Source organism: Cyprinus carpio, chromosome B23, assembly GCF_018340385.1.
Source record: "Cyprinus carpio isolate SPL01 chromosome B23, ASM1834038v1, whole genome shotgun sequence".
In the NCBI taxonomy this organism is placed as follows: Eukaryota; Metazoa; Chordata; class Actinopteri; order Cypriniformes; family Cyprinidae; genus Cyprinus; species Cyprinus carpio.
The window spans coordinates 9615454-9632603 of NC_056619.1; the positions used below are offsets into that span (position 1 = coordinate 9615454).

General features: G+C 38.5%; 1 protein-coding gene across 5 annotated transcripts; it reads right to left on the reverse strand.

The window, feature by feature from the left end:
* Window positions 1-200: 200 nt before the first annotated feature.
* Window positions 201-13394, reverse strand: osbpl2b (oxysterol binding protein-like 2b). 5 transcript variants are annotated; one of them, XM_042750081.1, is made up of 15 exons: window positions 13275-13380; window positions 12327-12390; window positions 9007-9141; window positions 6705-6828; window positions 6419-6494; window positions 5829-5963; window positions 5473-5570; window positions 5109-5291; window positions 4066-4173; window positions 3885-3974; window positions 3410-3536; window positions 2412-2534; window positions 2102-2225; window positions 1907-1997; window positions 201-1832 (listed from the first exon to the last, which is right to left on the reverse strand). In XM_042750081.1, the coding sequence occupies exons 3-15, from the start codon at window positions 9041-9043 to the stop codon at window positions 1730-1732; spliced, it is 1419 nt and encodes a 472-aa protein (XP_042606015.1). In that variant the 5' UTR covers window positions 9044-9141; window positions 12327-12390; window positions 13275-13380; the 3' UTR covers window positions 201-1729. The 5 variants fall into 5 exon arrangements, with proteins under 5 accessions (XP_042606015.1, XP_042606016.1, XP_042606018.1 ...); XM_042750082.1 differs by lacking the exon at window positions 13275-13380 and adding an exon at window positions 13167-13185; XM_042750084.1 differs by lacking the exon at window positions 13275-13380 and adding an exon at window positions 13040-13058.
* Window positions 13395-17150: the final 3756 nt, after the last annotated feature.

The following is a 17150-nucleotide window of genomic DNA, read 5'->3' on the forward strand; positions in this document are numbered from 1 at the left end:
AAGTATAACCCCCATCTCACAGAGAAAATACCTTTCGACACATTTATCCAAAAATAAAATAAAAATAAACCATTGCACAAAATAAGGAGCTATGTGCTTGTGATTGCTAGACAGCTACAATATGTGCAACATCTCGGAACACACAGACATTCATACATGAAAATATGTCCACTTACACAATAAACCGACAAAGCCGCATACAAATAAAATCCATAGTTTAATTGTGGGATATTAGTCTTAGAACGCTAGTTTTCAAATTATTAAATGTACATTTAATGAAGTAACAGATACAATACAGGATGCAAAACAAGTAGTGTACTGAATGTCGTGTGTATCTAACAGACACACACTATATTTAGACATTCCTGTTTACGTTAAGTACTCACACGAGGGGAAAGGTGGTTAGAAAATCTAATAAAATGTCTAACATATTCAAATGAATCACCGTTAAATGGGGCACAAACAGCTCAAGATGAAGTACTAGTGAGAGTGCACTGAAAGTCTGGCACTGCGGGAAATAAAACACGTTTGTGTACTCGAGAAGAGTAACAATGGTTGCATCGCTGTGCTTCAAACCCGCTCAGGTGTAAAATACTTTTCATGGCATCTGCATGCAGGAAATATTCTCTCAAATAAGATGCATGTTATATTTACACTTCCATAAGCTGCCATAATCTGTTCGTTCATTATTCTGTGGGGTTTGAGCAGTTTAATGGGTTGCATAGATTTGGTTAGTTTCTCAAATACACAGTGTACACGTCTATATTTGAGAACAGTGATAACAGATGCTAATGCTGATGAATAAAATAACCCATGACACCCGAGTTTACTTAAAACAAATTCAATTAATAGTGCTTGAGGAACAATTTAGTGAGACACCAATACATTAGAAAAACTGTGAAATATGAATATGTACATTTACAGTATGTCAGCAAAGCCTTATTGAATGTCGGTACAATCAGCCTATTTTACATCCCATGAGTCTCTGTGGAAACAACCAAGTGAAAGGAAAAAAACAAAAAGAGTTTTGAGGCCATTTTTAAAACGGTTCACCTTAACATACGCGTGATGAGGCTATTTCACATAAATTTAATCTGAATCTGTAAATCCAAAAGGCAAAATATTGTACCAATTAAAATAAAATCTATGGCTTTTTACATTAATTGCCACAAGCGCGCACACACACACACCTTCACTCACCCAAAGTTCATTATTAACATTCATCACCATTCTCTAAACATTATTACTGTTGTTATTTCATTAACTCTTCACCACCTTCACGCTCTACATACAGCTGGATCAGAGGTGGCTCAGTGCTTGCCAAACTCAAAACATCTGCAATTAGTTTTCATATGTTAAACACCTACTGTACATGGAAAATGGCCAAAGCACTTCAGAGTCACATTTTATTGGTGATATAACAACATCTCTGATGAGGGGTTTGTACGTTCAAAGGCAGAAAAAAGGCAAATCGGTTCTCCTACTGCTGTTTCGATGCTTTCCTCCATTGAGAAAACCTACAGGGTTGATGGGAAGTGAGAGAAGACGCTTCCAAAGGACAAAAAAAAACAACAATCATAAACGCAAGTGCGGAAGATGGAGGCAGCTCAGTTTAATGTGAGCATAAGCGCTATCGTTGCTGATGGTGCATCGTGAAGAGGGTTGTTGTAGACGGGGAGAGAGAGGGAGGGAGGAGGTGACAAAACCTCTTTGAACTTGCACCTCCTCATCAGTAGATATCAGGACAGTCTGTGTATTTCCTATTAAAGTAGCCCCCAGTGTACAGCCAGTCCTGTGATGCTGTATATGGATTTGTGCCTAACTGAAACCACCTAAAAACAGTAGGAGAGGTTAAAAATATTGCATAAATAACAGTAAAAACAGTAAAAAAAGGAGCAGCGCTAACCTAGTCGACCACTCTTCACCATCTTTGGCCCTCTCTTTACGAGCTGCTCTCTGCTTCTCTTCCAGTCTCTCCTTCTCTCTGCTGGCTTCATCTGCACAAACACGCACAGCCAAAGATATCAAATGTAAGGGGTTAGCATGCGTGAACAGCAGGGGGCGCTGTAGCGCTGGTTTTGGGTTTTAATGACTTCATTACCCATGTTGCCGTTCTCCATGGCTCTGATGTCAGGCCGCAGGCGGCAGTCTGTTGGTGCCAGCACTCCTTCCATGCCAGGCTCCAGCTCATTCAGCGTCACGGCAAAATTAGTGAAGTTATACATCTAGAAGTGAAGAGAAGGGGTTTGGAATCAGGTAGAGCACCATTACTACACTACTGTTTAAGAGTTTGGGGTCAGTAAATGTAAGTTCTGTAAGAAATTAATTTGTTTATTCAGTAAGGATGTGTCAAATTGATCAAAAGTGACAGCAGAGATACTGAACATGAACATAACAGTGTGTGTGTGTACCTCTGCTGAATGAGGCGGTCTTGATGATATTCTCCATAATAATGTGCTACCAGGAATTACTGCCACAGTCTCCTGTACTTCAGGCATTTCATCGGCATCCTCGTTGACGGATTCTGGCTCCTCCTATTGGTGCAAGTACATCGATTAAACACAATAACTTTCCCTAATATGCTTTCATTTTTATTATTCACACAATACCTAGTATTCAAGAAGAGCATAAACACATTAGACACGATATCAAACCAAGTGCCCCCTCCAGTGCATATAGTGTCTTATCATTTAAAATGAAATAGTTATATTTGTGAAATGTTTGGCTTGAAAAGTCAGCTCGGGCTTTCGTTGTTTGAAATAAGTGTCACTTGGTTACTTAGTTTCTTCTGCAAAACACAAAAGAAGATATTCTGGAAAAAAGTTGGGGTGACCATTCACTTCAATCCTGTGAAAAAAAAAAACATTTTAGAGATATTTCTCAAAGTATCTACTTTTATGTTCCACAGGAGAGGAATTGGCAGTCAGGTTTGGAATGAGACGAGGATGATAGTGACCATTTTTAAGTCACAATGTATGCATCCGTACAGAAAACACACAGAAGCTCCCACACTCATTGACTGTTAAATATAGCAATCAGCTGGGTGTGTTGTCATGTAATGAGACACGTGTTTAAATAGACAAATGAACAGAGGCAAAGGTCTGAGGCATGAAGAGTATTTTAACACACCTGCTCTCTCTACACCTACACACAGCTCTTCTGTACATACATTTAAACCACACACACACCAATACAAACAGTTCAGTAACCCTAAAACAACACTTCATTATTCACGGCATGTGCATGGATCACTAGAGAGAGTCTAATATGTCTACACCTCCTAATGATACTAGTCTACATCTCTCTCTTTGTTACCTTGAACACAGAGAGAGCTTTGCTTTAGTTTTACTGGAAGCATTAGCAGTCAGATGCAGAAGCAGCATGAGTGGTCAACTATTATCTTTTATACCGGTTTCTGTTTTTTAGTGTCCGTTGTTCCTTTCTTCTCGAGTTTCCGATGGGCCTCGTACACCTGTGGGTCGACGCTCCACATACACTCGGTCCATTTGCCATAGATCACACAGCGCTTCTTCTTACTGGATGTGCCATGCACAGGAAAAGAACAGGAAACATGCGCTCATTAAATAAAAAAAACAATAAAGAAACTCAGTGCCTAATGTCACGGGTGTCAAAGGTGTCTGTTTTCTAAACTTTAAAATCTTAAAGATCATCATTGTTTTCAAGAAATTAATTGTAAGTATGAGGTCATATCAGTCATGTCATTATCCTAAAAAGACTGATTGCAAATAGTGCATTTCTACAATGAAACTGGTAACACAAAACATTTGCTCTTTTGTGTAATGCTGCTAGGTGCAAGTATAAAAACTGATATATTGATCAGTGAAACAATTTCCTCATTTAAATCAAGTGAGTCAGGATCCCACCTCTTATCCTGGATGTAACCTTCAACTCTGTGCAGCTCCTTTCCAAACATCCCACAGGGTTTAAAGTTCAGCACACACTTCTCTCCAGTACTAACCAATCAAACATCACATTAATAATTCAGACATATCCATGTGAATTCACAATAGAATAGATGGGTCATAAAAACTGAACAGTCTTTACCTGTGGTTGACAATTTCTACAGTGCCGTACTGTTCAATCCACAGTTTACCAAGAATTATATTGTGTACACAGCAGAAAGGGTTTGTCCATGTGTATGCCTCTTTATGCCTGTGAGGATAAACACACACACACACACACACACACACACACACACGTAAGTGAGCAAGCAGTTACTCGGCAACCCCAGAACCCTTAGCACTCAAATCCAACCACTGACTCATCCAAGAAAAATCTCACTCACACAATCAATAAACCTTTTCATGAACACAAAAAAAGCAAGAAAGTCAGCTAAATCTACACAAAACACCATTAGCTACATTAAAAATGTAATAAAAAAACACAAACAAATGAAAAACCAAAAACAAAAACAAAAGCAAAACAAAACAAAAAAGGCAACCCTTCCTCAGCATTAGCTACATTAAAATGTAATATCAAACAACCAAATAAAAACAAAACAATTGAAAAAGCAGGCAAACATAGCAAAATGAAACAAAATAAAATAAAATAGAAAAAGCAGCACACCCACCCCCCAAAAAAGGCAAAAATAAATTAACAAATATAATAATGATAATAATAACAACAACAACAATAATAATAATAATAATAATAATAATAATAATAATAATAATAATAATAATAATAAAACAAATAAATAAAAAGCACTAAAGAAAAAAAGAACAAACAAAAAAGGGGGAAATGCACCAAACAAAAATCCCAAAACAAACAAAACAGCAAAAAACAAAACAAAAAAATAAGACAACAAACACACCCCACTCCATTACATTAAAAATATCAAACAACCAAAAAAAAAAAAAAAAAAAAAAAAAAAAAAAAAAAGAAGGCATTTAAAGCTAAACCAGACTAAAAAAGCAAAATATAAAAAAGGAAAAAACCCAACCCCCCACCTCCAATAATAATAATAATAATAATAATAATAAAAATGAAAAGCAAAACCAAATCAAAATCAAAACAAATATAAGCCAGGGAATCCTTCTATCATGGTCTACTCTGTACGTGTGTGCACTTACAGATGGCACACTCACTTGTAAATCTCTAACGTGATGGTCCCTTTAGGTTCTGCCTCCACACTTTTGCCCCAGAACTTGAGTTTGGGGTAGATGGAGCCGTGGAACACAAAGTCACCTGCCAGACTCTCAGTGTGAAAAGCACTGATTGGCGGATGGTGACTCACCTGCTCTGAGATCAGTCTGAAACCCTGATCCTCTCTGAGAAGAGAAGCCAACAAGAGCAGAGGAAGGAAGCGTTAAGAGGAAGGAGAAGTAGAGTTACATAAATGACAGGGGCCAGTTTCCCTCCAGACCAATTCTGATCTAACCCACATTTAACAACATCCTCAAATCTTATCAGCATAGTTTGTTATTAAACTCTCTGCTGATGTGTCTTTACCGTGTGAGCTCATAGGTTTCTCCTAAAAGCGGGTTGAAAGGTTTTCCAGTTCTATCCCACTGAGAAGCGACTGCAGACACAGCAAATGCAGCGACCGTCAAAAGGGACAGAAAAACAGGTTTGTAATTCACCAACTGCCTCACAATTTAATGTCTATTATGATTCATCTCGATATTGACCCAGCCCTAGCTTATACTGAAATGATAAATTAATTTTAAAATCCAAGCACAACAATCTGCCTTTATGCACTGGTCTCAAACTCAATTCCTGGAGGGCCACAGCTAAACTGTGCAGAGCTGTGGCCCTCCAGGAATTGAGTTTGAGACCTCTGCTTTAAGAGGTGTGTGTGATCTCACCTGCATCCTCTCTATAGAGTCGGACTGCGAGCAGGCTTTCTGGATGAGGTATGTGTGCTCCATATACTCAGAGATTCTTTGTAGAAAGCTCAGGGGCTCATTGAACACAATGGGCATGGTGATCTTGGACAGCTCCTAGGGAACAGCACCAGCAAACAGACTGAGCAGGACCAAACACCACGACAACTTCACGAGTCATGCTTTCAAACTACTTCACTAATAGAAACTGCATGTGTTTTTCTTCCCTATTGTAGTGCATATCAGAGATAAACAGCTTCTTTAATGAGAAAAGAAACACAGGGTTTGTCTATCAAGAATTGATTGGGTCACTGTCGTTTGTAATTGCAGTGTTCTCTTATGAGTGACAGCTGCTGGAGGCGAGGGATTATTACTGACCCGTTCTCACGTCATCAGAGAACAGGTATCGTTTCGAGGGGGAGGGGAAGTTTTTGATTGAAGATTACAGGGCCATATGAATTAAAAAAATAACGAGGTTCACAGAAAAAATTAACATGGCAATATTCCACAAAAATAAGATTATTGAAATCACACTAAGCTTGCTGCTAAAATGATTATTTAGTTATCCTTACCAGTCCAATACATTTCTTGAGAATGCTCCACACACTAAAATCATTCCTGGAGAACATAGGGGCAGGAAGAGACGACCTAAGAGGGAAGAAGAATGTTTTCCCATTCATAAACATTAGGTGTACTAATATGTAGAACTATGCAGATGTACAGATTATAAATGAACGAGAATGACCTGTAAAGACAAGACGAACAATAAGAATCTTGAGAAAGAAAAGAGAGAGAGTGAGAAGGATTAAAGGCAGAGACAAAGATCAAATGGGTCACAGCGCTGGAATCTGGCTGTACCTGTGCTTCTTAATTCCGTTCTCCTGAGGAACCGCTCCATTGTTCTTCTGAGCACCGTCATACACTACAGCATCTTTAAAACTGCCTTCTGATGTGCCTTCACACGACTCGTCTGAATCCAAGCCTGGGACACACAAGCACATCTTATTTAGAGAGACAGATAGACAGACAGGAGATGCATGACTGCAACCTTACAGTGTTCAAAATAAATAAACATTTTATTCTTCAAAATGAATTATATTAAATATATAAAATCAAGGCTGCGCAATTAATCGAAATAATTCATAGTTAATCGTTTTTTTTTTTTATTAATTTTTTGTTGTTGTTTATTTCCAGGCACAACAAACCTGGATTTTCTTTTTTTTTACAAAAAAAAAAAAAAAAAAGAAAGAAATTAAAAGATTTTTCCTAAATTAAGCAGCTCCATATAAAATATATATTGATCAAAAACTGATATATTCATTGATATCGCCCTTACAAATACATCTCTTAAAATGTTTGGAGCATTAAATGCAGAACACCTCACCAAACATCTTCTGTACACCTGATATCAGTATTTAATAACATGGTCTAAAATGCATCTCCTTCACATTTTGTACAATCTGATATGAGCGACTCTGCTGATATCAGACTTCAGGAGCACAGCGCAATGGCCTGCCAAGGTCCGTATTGCCTTGTTTATTTATTCATTACATTATTTTCATCTCATTTCATCTCAGCAATGACAGAAGCCATCAGACCATCTGAACACAGCACTACATAATTGAATTCATCAACAGACTGTGGTAAGCCGACACCAGAACGGCAGCCACTCTGTCATAAACACACAAGACCGAAGGCCAAAGTCAACAATGGCCAAAACACTAACAATAGGGGACAAATTAGACTGTCTTCAAAAAAACACAGCTGTTTAATACTGCTGTGTGTAAATGTCAACATTTTCATGACATGTGACAGCTCTGGATGGGCTTGTGTCACAGAGGTGGTTTCAAACAACTTCCGATCATGAATCAATTTAAACGGATAGTTCACCCAAACATGAAAATTCTGTCATTAAAGGTGGGGTAAGTGATTTCTGGTAGCCAATGTTGATATTTCAAATCACTAAAACAGACGTGCACCTATTTCTCTCCCCTATTTTGATAGCTCCGCCCCACACATACGTACACAACCCAGGCAACGATTATGACACACAAGCATATTCAAGCAAAAGCCAGCATATATCAGTTCTGTGAAACAAATCAAAACCAATGTTACTCCCCTATCGAGAAGAAAGAAAGCAACCTCGGCATCCGATCGCAGGCCTTGAGCTCTCTCCAGCGCTTGAAAGCTGTGTTTTTTTATCCTCCATCTCTATCTTTCTGTCATCACTCGGCTCAGCTAATGTCTGTCCTGTGCACTGAGCGCTCTTTCTCTCATCCCCATTGTGTGTAGACACGCCCCTTACTGCTGATTGGCTACAAGTTTGTTTTGGTACTGTGCCCGACTCAGTTTTCTAAAGCGTTTTTGAAAAAATACATACCCCGCCTTTAATTACTCACCCTCATATCGTTCCAAACCTTTAAGATCTTCATTCATCTTCAGAACACAAATTAAGATATTTTTGATGCATTCCGAGAGCTCTCTGGCCCTCCCATAGACAGCAAGGATCCTTACACGATCAATGCTCAGAAACATAGCAAGGAGATCATTAAAATAATCCATGTGACATCAATGGTTCAACAGTAATTTTACGAAGCTACAATAATACTTTTTGTGAGCAAAGAAAACTAAAATAACGACTTTATTCAACTATTCGTCTCCGCTGTGTCACCCTGGTGCCATTTTGGAGAGTATCACATACGTAAACAACATATGCAACGCATGTATGCAGATACATTGGTTATGTGCAGATCAAAGCGCAAACAGTCATTATTTTAGGTTTCGTTGCGCACAAAAAAAATTCTTGTAGCTTCGTAAAATTACGGTTGAACCACTGATGTCACATGGATTATTTTAACGATCTCCTTGCTACGTTTCTGAGCCTTGATCATCTAAGGATCCTTGCTGTCTATGGGAGGGTCTGGGAGCTCACGGATTTCATCAAAAATATCTTAATTTGTGTTCCAAAGATGAACGAAGGTCTTATGGGGTATGGAATGACATTTTTTAATTTAAATTTTTGGGTGAACTATCCCTCTAAGTTCTTTTAGGATTTCACATTTTAGAGGTAAATGGACACTTCGTTAAATACCACTAATACTACTACTGATTATTTTTTCAAAAACAGCCCTACCATCACGTGCCATTTAAAATGTCTTACCTGTGACGGCATCATAGAACTCGTCTTCATTGTTCATTGTAGATAATGGGCTGCCAACAAGAGGTCTCTAAAACATGGTCTCTCTTTCACTCTCTTGCCTCTGGAGACTTATTACCACATCCAAAACAGGGACACCTGTGGAGAGACAAAAAGTCAAAACCAGACTCTCAAACAAGAGAACAACTCAACCATGGAGTCAGTTAAAGAAAAACAACAACACTGAAATGGACAAAAATCCCATTGTTCACCTGTTCCTCCAATGATCTTAGAGCCTACATTCATGCACCCATTCATCCGTCATGTTTGACTGAAACTAGCCGACCACACTTTAACTGAGAGGTGGAGCCAGTGTGGGTCTCCTCCCATGGGCTTGTATGCAGGAACGCATTTGATATAGAACTGAACTTTGGACTGCCTACTTCCAAAGAGTGTAACCTGACAGACAGACCTGTACTGTGACACATACGGGACAGCCTTATCTCAGTCTAGACGAGACCTGAGGGAACGCTTCTAGCACAGTTAAAGTCTATTAACCAGCTATGCAACTTTATGTAGCCACTGCAGAGTTAATTAAAGAAAGCCTGCTGAATGTCTTTCCCGGTCTGTTCTAGTAGATTACCATTCGTGCTCGGCAAATTCCCTGAGCACAAATTACTGGAGTGCAATTAACAGTTTTATTACAGCCCCAGGACAACTCTGTAGTCTTTAAGTAACACGAAAAGCAAAGACAAATCAAGCAGTACTGAAGAGTTCTTCACTGCTACACTTCTTTATTTAACCATTATGACTTCTTGGCCATCTCACACAGTAAATTAAAAGTCAGAGAGCCGACCCACTATTAGATCAGATATGCAAAGCAAGGTGCCAACCTACAAGTATGTGTTATGCAATGTTTATTGCCTTTTAATAATAGACCTTATCAGACATTAGACTTTAGACCAACCAATCTGCAATATTAGGAAATATATTTCAAATTATGACAAAGCTCTTTCTTTTCTACATCAGAGCATAATGTATTACTGCACAAAAAAAAGGCAGACCGAGGGCTTCTCTGTGTTTCATCCATCAGCTGTTGATTGAATTTTAATGTATGGCAAGTTTTACTCAAAATGAATGTGAGCTTGCAGTCGATTTTAAGAAAGGTGCAAGGTTAAAGTGGACTAAACGATTGGAGAAGTCTGATGTTTCCACTAGAATATAAAGTCTGATTAAACAAATATCACTCGATTTTTAATTCAAATGATATTAAAAATCTATTTTCCTTGCACGTATGAATCAACTCATTGTTCAGCATAAGTTTCAAACAGCTATTCAAAAGCATCGCAACCATTTTGCAAGGCCTAATTGGTTTCTGATGACCCAAACCATGTGATGCTTGTTTTCAATGGGAATTGTTTGCCTCAGTGAAGGTCAAGGTTATCTATGAGTTTTTAAAAGGGAAAAGTCAGGGGTCAGGCCACACGGATAACTCATGAGTAAATCAGAGAGTAGGAAATGAGTGTAAATGCAGCGTGGAAGACAACTTTCAGCTGTCTGTATCAAGGTCAGACCAACTCTTAACATTAACTGTTTTCCAAAAATGCAGATGGTTGGGTTTCAAAGAAAAGGGATGTGAAGGTGTGAGATGTTATCTTAAAGGGATAGCTCATCTAAAAAAAAAAAAAAAAAAGTTCTGTCATCATTGACATTAACTCACTCTCATGTTGGTCCAAATATGTACTACTTTCTTATCTCCATTGAACATAATAGGAAAATTTTTCATATACAACCTTATTTGGTAACAGGCATTACAGAGCAAAAATTAATGTCAAAATAAGCAAAGGGTCAACAGGAGACACCATCAGTCCTCTGAAATCAAAGACGACAGACAAAGAGAGAGGCAGTCTTGCTCAAGGTCTTCAACAGAATCTGACACATTATCTCTGATGCACTTTCACCTACATGAGAAAACAAGTGTTCTGCAATCAGCTGAAAAGTTCAAATAACACAGACGTCTCAGCCGTCCCCCGAGACACGCTGTTGTGCTAGAGTAATGATCTCTGATCTGGGAACAGCGTTCCCGGGAGCGAGAGACGACCGAATGTGGGTGCTGTGGCAACCGATAATCACGCACAGTGTGTCTGCATGAAAAATAAAGACTCAGGTGCAGGTGTGGTAATGAGTCCTGTTGCATTTGAACAGAATCCTGTTTGATTGAACCAGGGGATAGAAATGAAATTTGGTAAATGAAGGGTTGACAGAATGGATTGGACCTACTGTAATAATCTCCCATAAGGAGGACTGGACAGAATCACTTGGGTTTTCTACACTTAGTTGAGTGCAGAATTTATTGTGCATTTATCATGTTTAATGAATTTAAATGTATTTAAACATGGTTTTAAAAAAACTGGCTAAAATACTTTAAGGAATAGTTTAATTTTCTTAAAATGTACTTGCCCTGAGGGGCCGAGGGCATCCAAGATGTAGATACCAGATATAGGAACATATTTGGTGGAATTTAACATTACACTTGCTAACCAATGAATCCACTTAAGTGAATGGGTGCCGTCAGAATAAGAGTCAAACAGCTGATAATATAATCCACACGACTGCAGTCCATCAATTAACATCTTCGATCCATAACATTGCTTTCTCCAGTGAAAAAGTAATCCTGTCATCAGGAGAGAAATATGCACAGATCAAGTGAAAAGTCCAAAACAGTTCTAAACAAATAAGTTGATGGATGGCAGTGTGAGAAAACAGGAGATGGACTTTCACACAGGAGGAAGCATTATGGATTATAGACTGGTATTTTGGCCAGAACTGATGGTTTAAAGTCAAAATGCCTCAATGATTTGTTTCTTACAAACACGCAGCTTTTCACTTCACAAGATGTTAACTGATGGACTGGAGTTGTGTGCATTACTTGTGGATTATTGTGATGTTTTTATCAGCTGTTTGGACTCTCATTATGACGGCACCCATTCACTCTAGAGCATCCACTGGTGAGCAAGTGATGTAATACTAAATTTCTCAAAATATGTAACAAACTCATCTACATCTTGGATGTCCTGAGAGTGAGCACATTTTCAACAAATGCTCATAAAGCCATAAAAAGAATTTAAAGTTTATTAGGAATGATGCGCATTCCAAATCTGTGAAAATTTGTGGCAGAGAGGAAATACCTGACAGGGCATGACTGCCTAATAAAGTGACTATAGGGAAACACACAAACACCCACAAGATTTCAGAAGTGGGTTGAATCACAGTCTTTCGCATTACTCACAGTTTCATTGAGACCTTTGGAATGTAGTCTGCTTGGGAGAGGTGCAAGCACATACCTGACAATGACACACACTAGCAGTTAGCAAGTCAAGGCGGTGTCGGGAATCTCCATGTACGCATCTACAAAACAAAGCAGTGACACCTTGCTTTACTCTCTGGAATGTGGCCTGATACTCCTCTACAGTATATCTGTCTACAGCCTTGCCCCAAGCTACACACAACATAACACCTCAGGAACAGAAATAAAGCAATAACCGCTCAGTGGTCCACGTGACAGACCCCCTTCACAATACTGTACCCTTTTACCCACTTTAACACCAGAAATGGACTGGCGCGACTTTTAAGCTACATAGAAATGGCATTAGTTTTTATCAGACATAAACATCGTTGCTGCAGTTAAAAGCCTTGGAACCTACATAAGTCAACATGACAGTATTCAAGTAATTCTGACAGTTTTGATAAAATAGGACGTTTGGAATGACTCACAGAAAATTAAAAAATCGTTTTACAGTAAAGACAGTTCCCAATCGTGTACTGAGGAAGTTGTTTCAAATTTGTAACATGCTGGTGTATAAAGCCCCAGGGAATAACAGACTTGTTCATGTCGGTGCAGAATATGTGAATAAACGTGAATAACTGCGTGGAAAAATGACAACAAAACCAAAACATTCAGGACTCTCACTCTAAATAATCTGGGCTGTGTCTCAAAAACTGGGGAGCTGCTTAACTAGACAGCATTTTTAAGACATTCTGGTTTAACGTTACTCACTGAGTTTTGCCAGCTGTTCACTCAAAAGTGTTGTGCGTGTAGACAGCTCCCTAGGTTAGGAGGCGCAGACGGAGCCTGTAAACAGAGGCTAACGGCTAAAGCTCCAGCAGCTAGCTGACAAACTTACTAATCAGCGGCGCGAGGGCTTTTCGTCCGCTGGAAAGCGTTGCTTTAAAGCTTCACATACTGGCGTGGATGAGTCCAAAGAGCTACTTTTAAATAAGAGAATCGTTACCTGTGATGATGGCCGGATTTCGCCTCTCTTGGGCAGGGATGCTGCTGCTGCTGCTGCTGCTGAAGGGCTGACACACAGCCGGAAGTACAAATATGGGCGATATGATTGACGGGCCTCTTGGCCAATTATAGTGCGGGAATTTCGTCGCCTGACGGGTTACGTCAGAGCAAGACCGTTTGCGTTGTAGTTGCGCAATAATGTGTTTATGATGCAGCACTCGCTCACTTAAGCTCAATAACTTTTATATTTTAATGACTTAATATGGGACACAATAAATAAACATGTTTCATATATAATAGCGAATAAACGTTTACACGATTTAATGATTTGATTACAAAAATGGACCAAAAAGTCACTGTAGTTTGCACAAAATGTAACACAACGTTCCATTGTTACAGTTATTGTTTTAACTTCAAGCAGGTATTACCTGGTACTGCTACCAAATTAAATTAATAATGAAATTAAATGAAATAAATTAAGTTAAAAATTTTAAAAAAGCATAAGCAGAATAATTTAAGGAAGACTGCTTCAAGAGAAATTGTATGAAATAAATACTACATTAATTTAATATTATAATGACAAAAGAAAATTTATTCTATTATTTACGATATACAAGTATAAAGAAGTATTTGATCCCCTACCAACCTTCAAAAATTCTGGCTCCCACAGATTGATTGTGTGCCCTGCATGTGGATCACAGATTAGTCCTGTCACTTTAAGAAGTTACTCCTAATGTCAGCTCCTCAGGTGTATAAGACATCTGTCCACACAATCTGTATCTTCCATTCCCACCTCTCTCTCCATCATGGGCAAGACCAAAGAGCTGTCAAAGGATGTCAGAGACAAGACTGTAGATCTGCACAAGGCTTGAACGGACTACAAGACCATCAGAAGAAGCTTGGTGAGAAGGAGACGATTATTCAGAAATAGAAAAAATACAAAACAACCATCAGTCGGCCTCGGTCTGAAGCTCTGTGCAAGATCTTGCCTCATGGGGTAAGGATGATCATGAGAAAGGTGAGGGATCAGCCCTGAATTACACGCGAGGAGCTTGTTATTGATCTTAAGCCAGTTGGGACCACAGTCACCAAGCAAAACATTGGTAACACACTACACCGCAATGAATTGAAATCCTGCAGCGCCCGCAAGGTCCCCCTGCTCAAGAAGACACATGTACAGGCCTGTTTAAAGTTTACCAGAGAACATCTAAATAATTCAGAGAAGGCTTGGGAGAAAGTGCTGTGGTCAGATGAGACCAAAATTGAGCTCTTTGGCATTAACTGGACTCGCTGTGTTTGGAGGGAGAGAAATGCTGACTATGACCCCAAGAACATCATCCCTACAGTCAAACACGGAGGAGGAAACATTGTGCTTTGGGGCTGTTTTTCTTCTAAGGGTACAGGACCACTTCACCATATTGAGGAAATGAACGGGCCATGTACTGTAAAATCTAGGACGAGAACCTCCTTCCCTCAGCCAGAACACTGAAGATGGGTCATGGATGGGTCGAGCCAGTCTCCAGACCTCAATCCTGTAGAAAATCTGTGGAGGGAGCTGAAACTTCCAGTTGCCAAACAACAGCCAAGAAACCTTAAGGATTTAGAGAGGATCTGTAAAGAGGAGTGGACCAATATTCCTCCTGAGATGTGTGCAAACCTGGTGACCAACTACAAATAACGTCTTACCTCTGTGCTTGCCAACAAGGGTTTCTTCATCAAGTACTAACTCATGCTTTGCCTGGGGATTAAATAATTATTTCACTCACTGAAGTGCAAATCAATTTCTAACCTTTATATAATGTGTTTTTCTTTCTGGATTTTTTGGTTGGTATTGTGTCTCTAGCCATTAAAATAAACTTACCATAAAAATTACAGACCCTTCATTTCTTTGTAAATGGGCAGATAAATATTTTCCCCACTGTATAATATAACATTTTATATAATATTTTAATATAATTAATTTCTAATATAAATTTTAAACAAATTTGTATGCATATATTATTCAATTTAAATATAATATCATTTAATGTCATATTTTAATTTAATAAATTTCTAATATAAATGGAACACACGCACACACACGCGCGCACACACACACACACACACACACACACACACGCACACACATATAACTTAATTTTGAAACATTTAGTTCTCTGAATGACACCCACCCATAACTGCTTCTCATTCCAGTCATTTATTACACATTATCTTGACATCAATTTATTTAACCTAACAGCACAACCTTGCTTATCATACATTTCAGTCTGTTCTTTGAACCAGCTTTCAGGCTACTCCAGTTTCAATTTCGCCAAATGTTCATTCCAAGAAATGAGTGAATTCATATTACTTTATTATATGAAAGTCATTACTAGAGGTCACTGTTGAAAATGTAAACTAGTACAGAGAAGCAGGTTAACACTGACCTGCATCTGCATGTGTATTATGATCCACAAATACTGCAATCTCTATGAGCGTAATGAAAAGCTTGTGAATTATTGATACAAATTTGGTCTGTTTGTTTTATGACTGTCATTAATAATGAAGGCAGACGTCACTGATATACCCCACTGTTCCCAGAGCAGCTCAGTACAGCACGGCTGACCTGCCCTGACCTCACCACTTTAATTGTATGTTGGAAACCACCTCTGAGGCTGACAAAGACAAACAGCCCTGAGAGGTTGGAAACAGACGTCCCTTTGACATACTGGCCTTGATGGCTAAAATATACAGTATCCAGAGATAAATTTGAGCTGTCTAGAGCCTAGAGCCACATATTCATCCGTCCAGAACTGAGCAGCCAGTCAGCTGTCAGCAATAAAAAACTGTGGTAGAGACAAATTATAAACTTTTCATCAAAAACCATCCTGCTGTTTTGTACACCATCAGGGTTCAATTAGTCCTGCACTGTTGTTCCAACAGATCTCACCGAACCAAAGAGTGGGACTTGAGCACAACTCCAGTAAAAAGGACTCTTTCATCCAGGATTACACACGCCAATTACACCCACTGACCCTGTACAACATGGCATTGTTTCTCTTTGAACAGAAAGAACTGCCCTCTCATCGCTGATGCAGGACTTTGACTCAGTATGTGTAAAGCAAATCTTTATATCACGGTCAGACAAGAGTAATAGGAAACCTGGAAGCAAATGTGAACAATAATATATACAATACACTTTATGGTATCAGGCAAGGGTCATTTCTCTGTAAAGGTTTGATCTTTTTTTATCCTCTTGATTTAACCTTGGAAGTGATAAACGTGTTGTGTTTGCTTGATGTGGCCATTAGGTGGCACTAGTGCTTAAATTAACACAAAACATGCAATTCAATTCAAGTTTATTTGTATAGCGCTTTTTACGATACAAATCGTTGCAAAGCAACTTTACAGAAAATTAAGTTTCTACAATATTTAGTAGTAGCTTATCGGTGGTGACTGTCAGTTTATGTACATAAAACATCTGTTGATTGATTTGCTTTGAGCTCATGTCATATCAACCCTCGTTAAGATACATTAGCTGAAAAATCACATTAAAGGTCTGTTAAAATTAGCATTAATGTCTATTCTTTGACATACAAATTAGAAATTTGTTTTTATAAGAACCAATTTGTATTTTATCCCATGAACAACACAGAAACTGGTCTTGCACATCTGTACAAATTTAGGCAATTTTTTTGTTTGTTTTATTTAGCAAATGGTCATGCATGGAAATCATGAAAAAAAGTAATACAAGATGATTTGTTTTCTGTTCATTTTATGTGAGGTTGGAATTTCTGAAACCCCTTTACCAAAATATGCCACACATATTTAAATAAAGTTTAATACCCTGATTTATGTCAATTGTTAACATTAAATATGCGTAACAGTGTTGCAACCC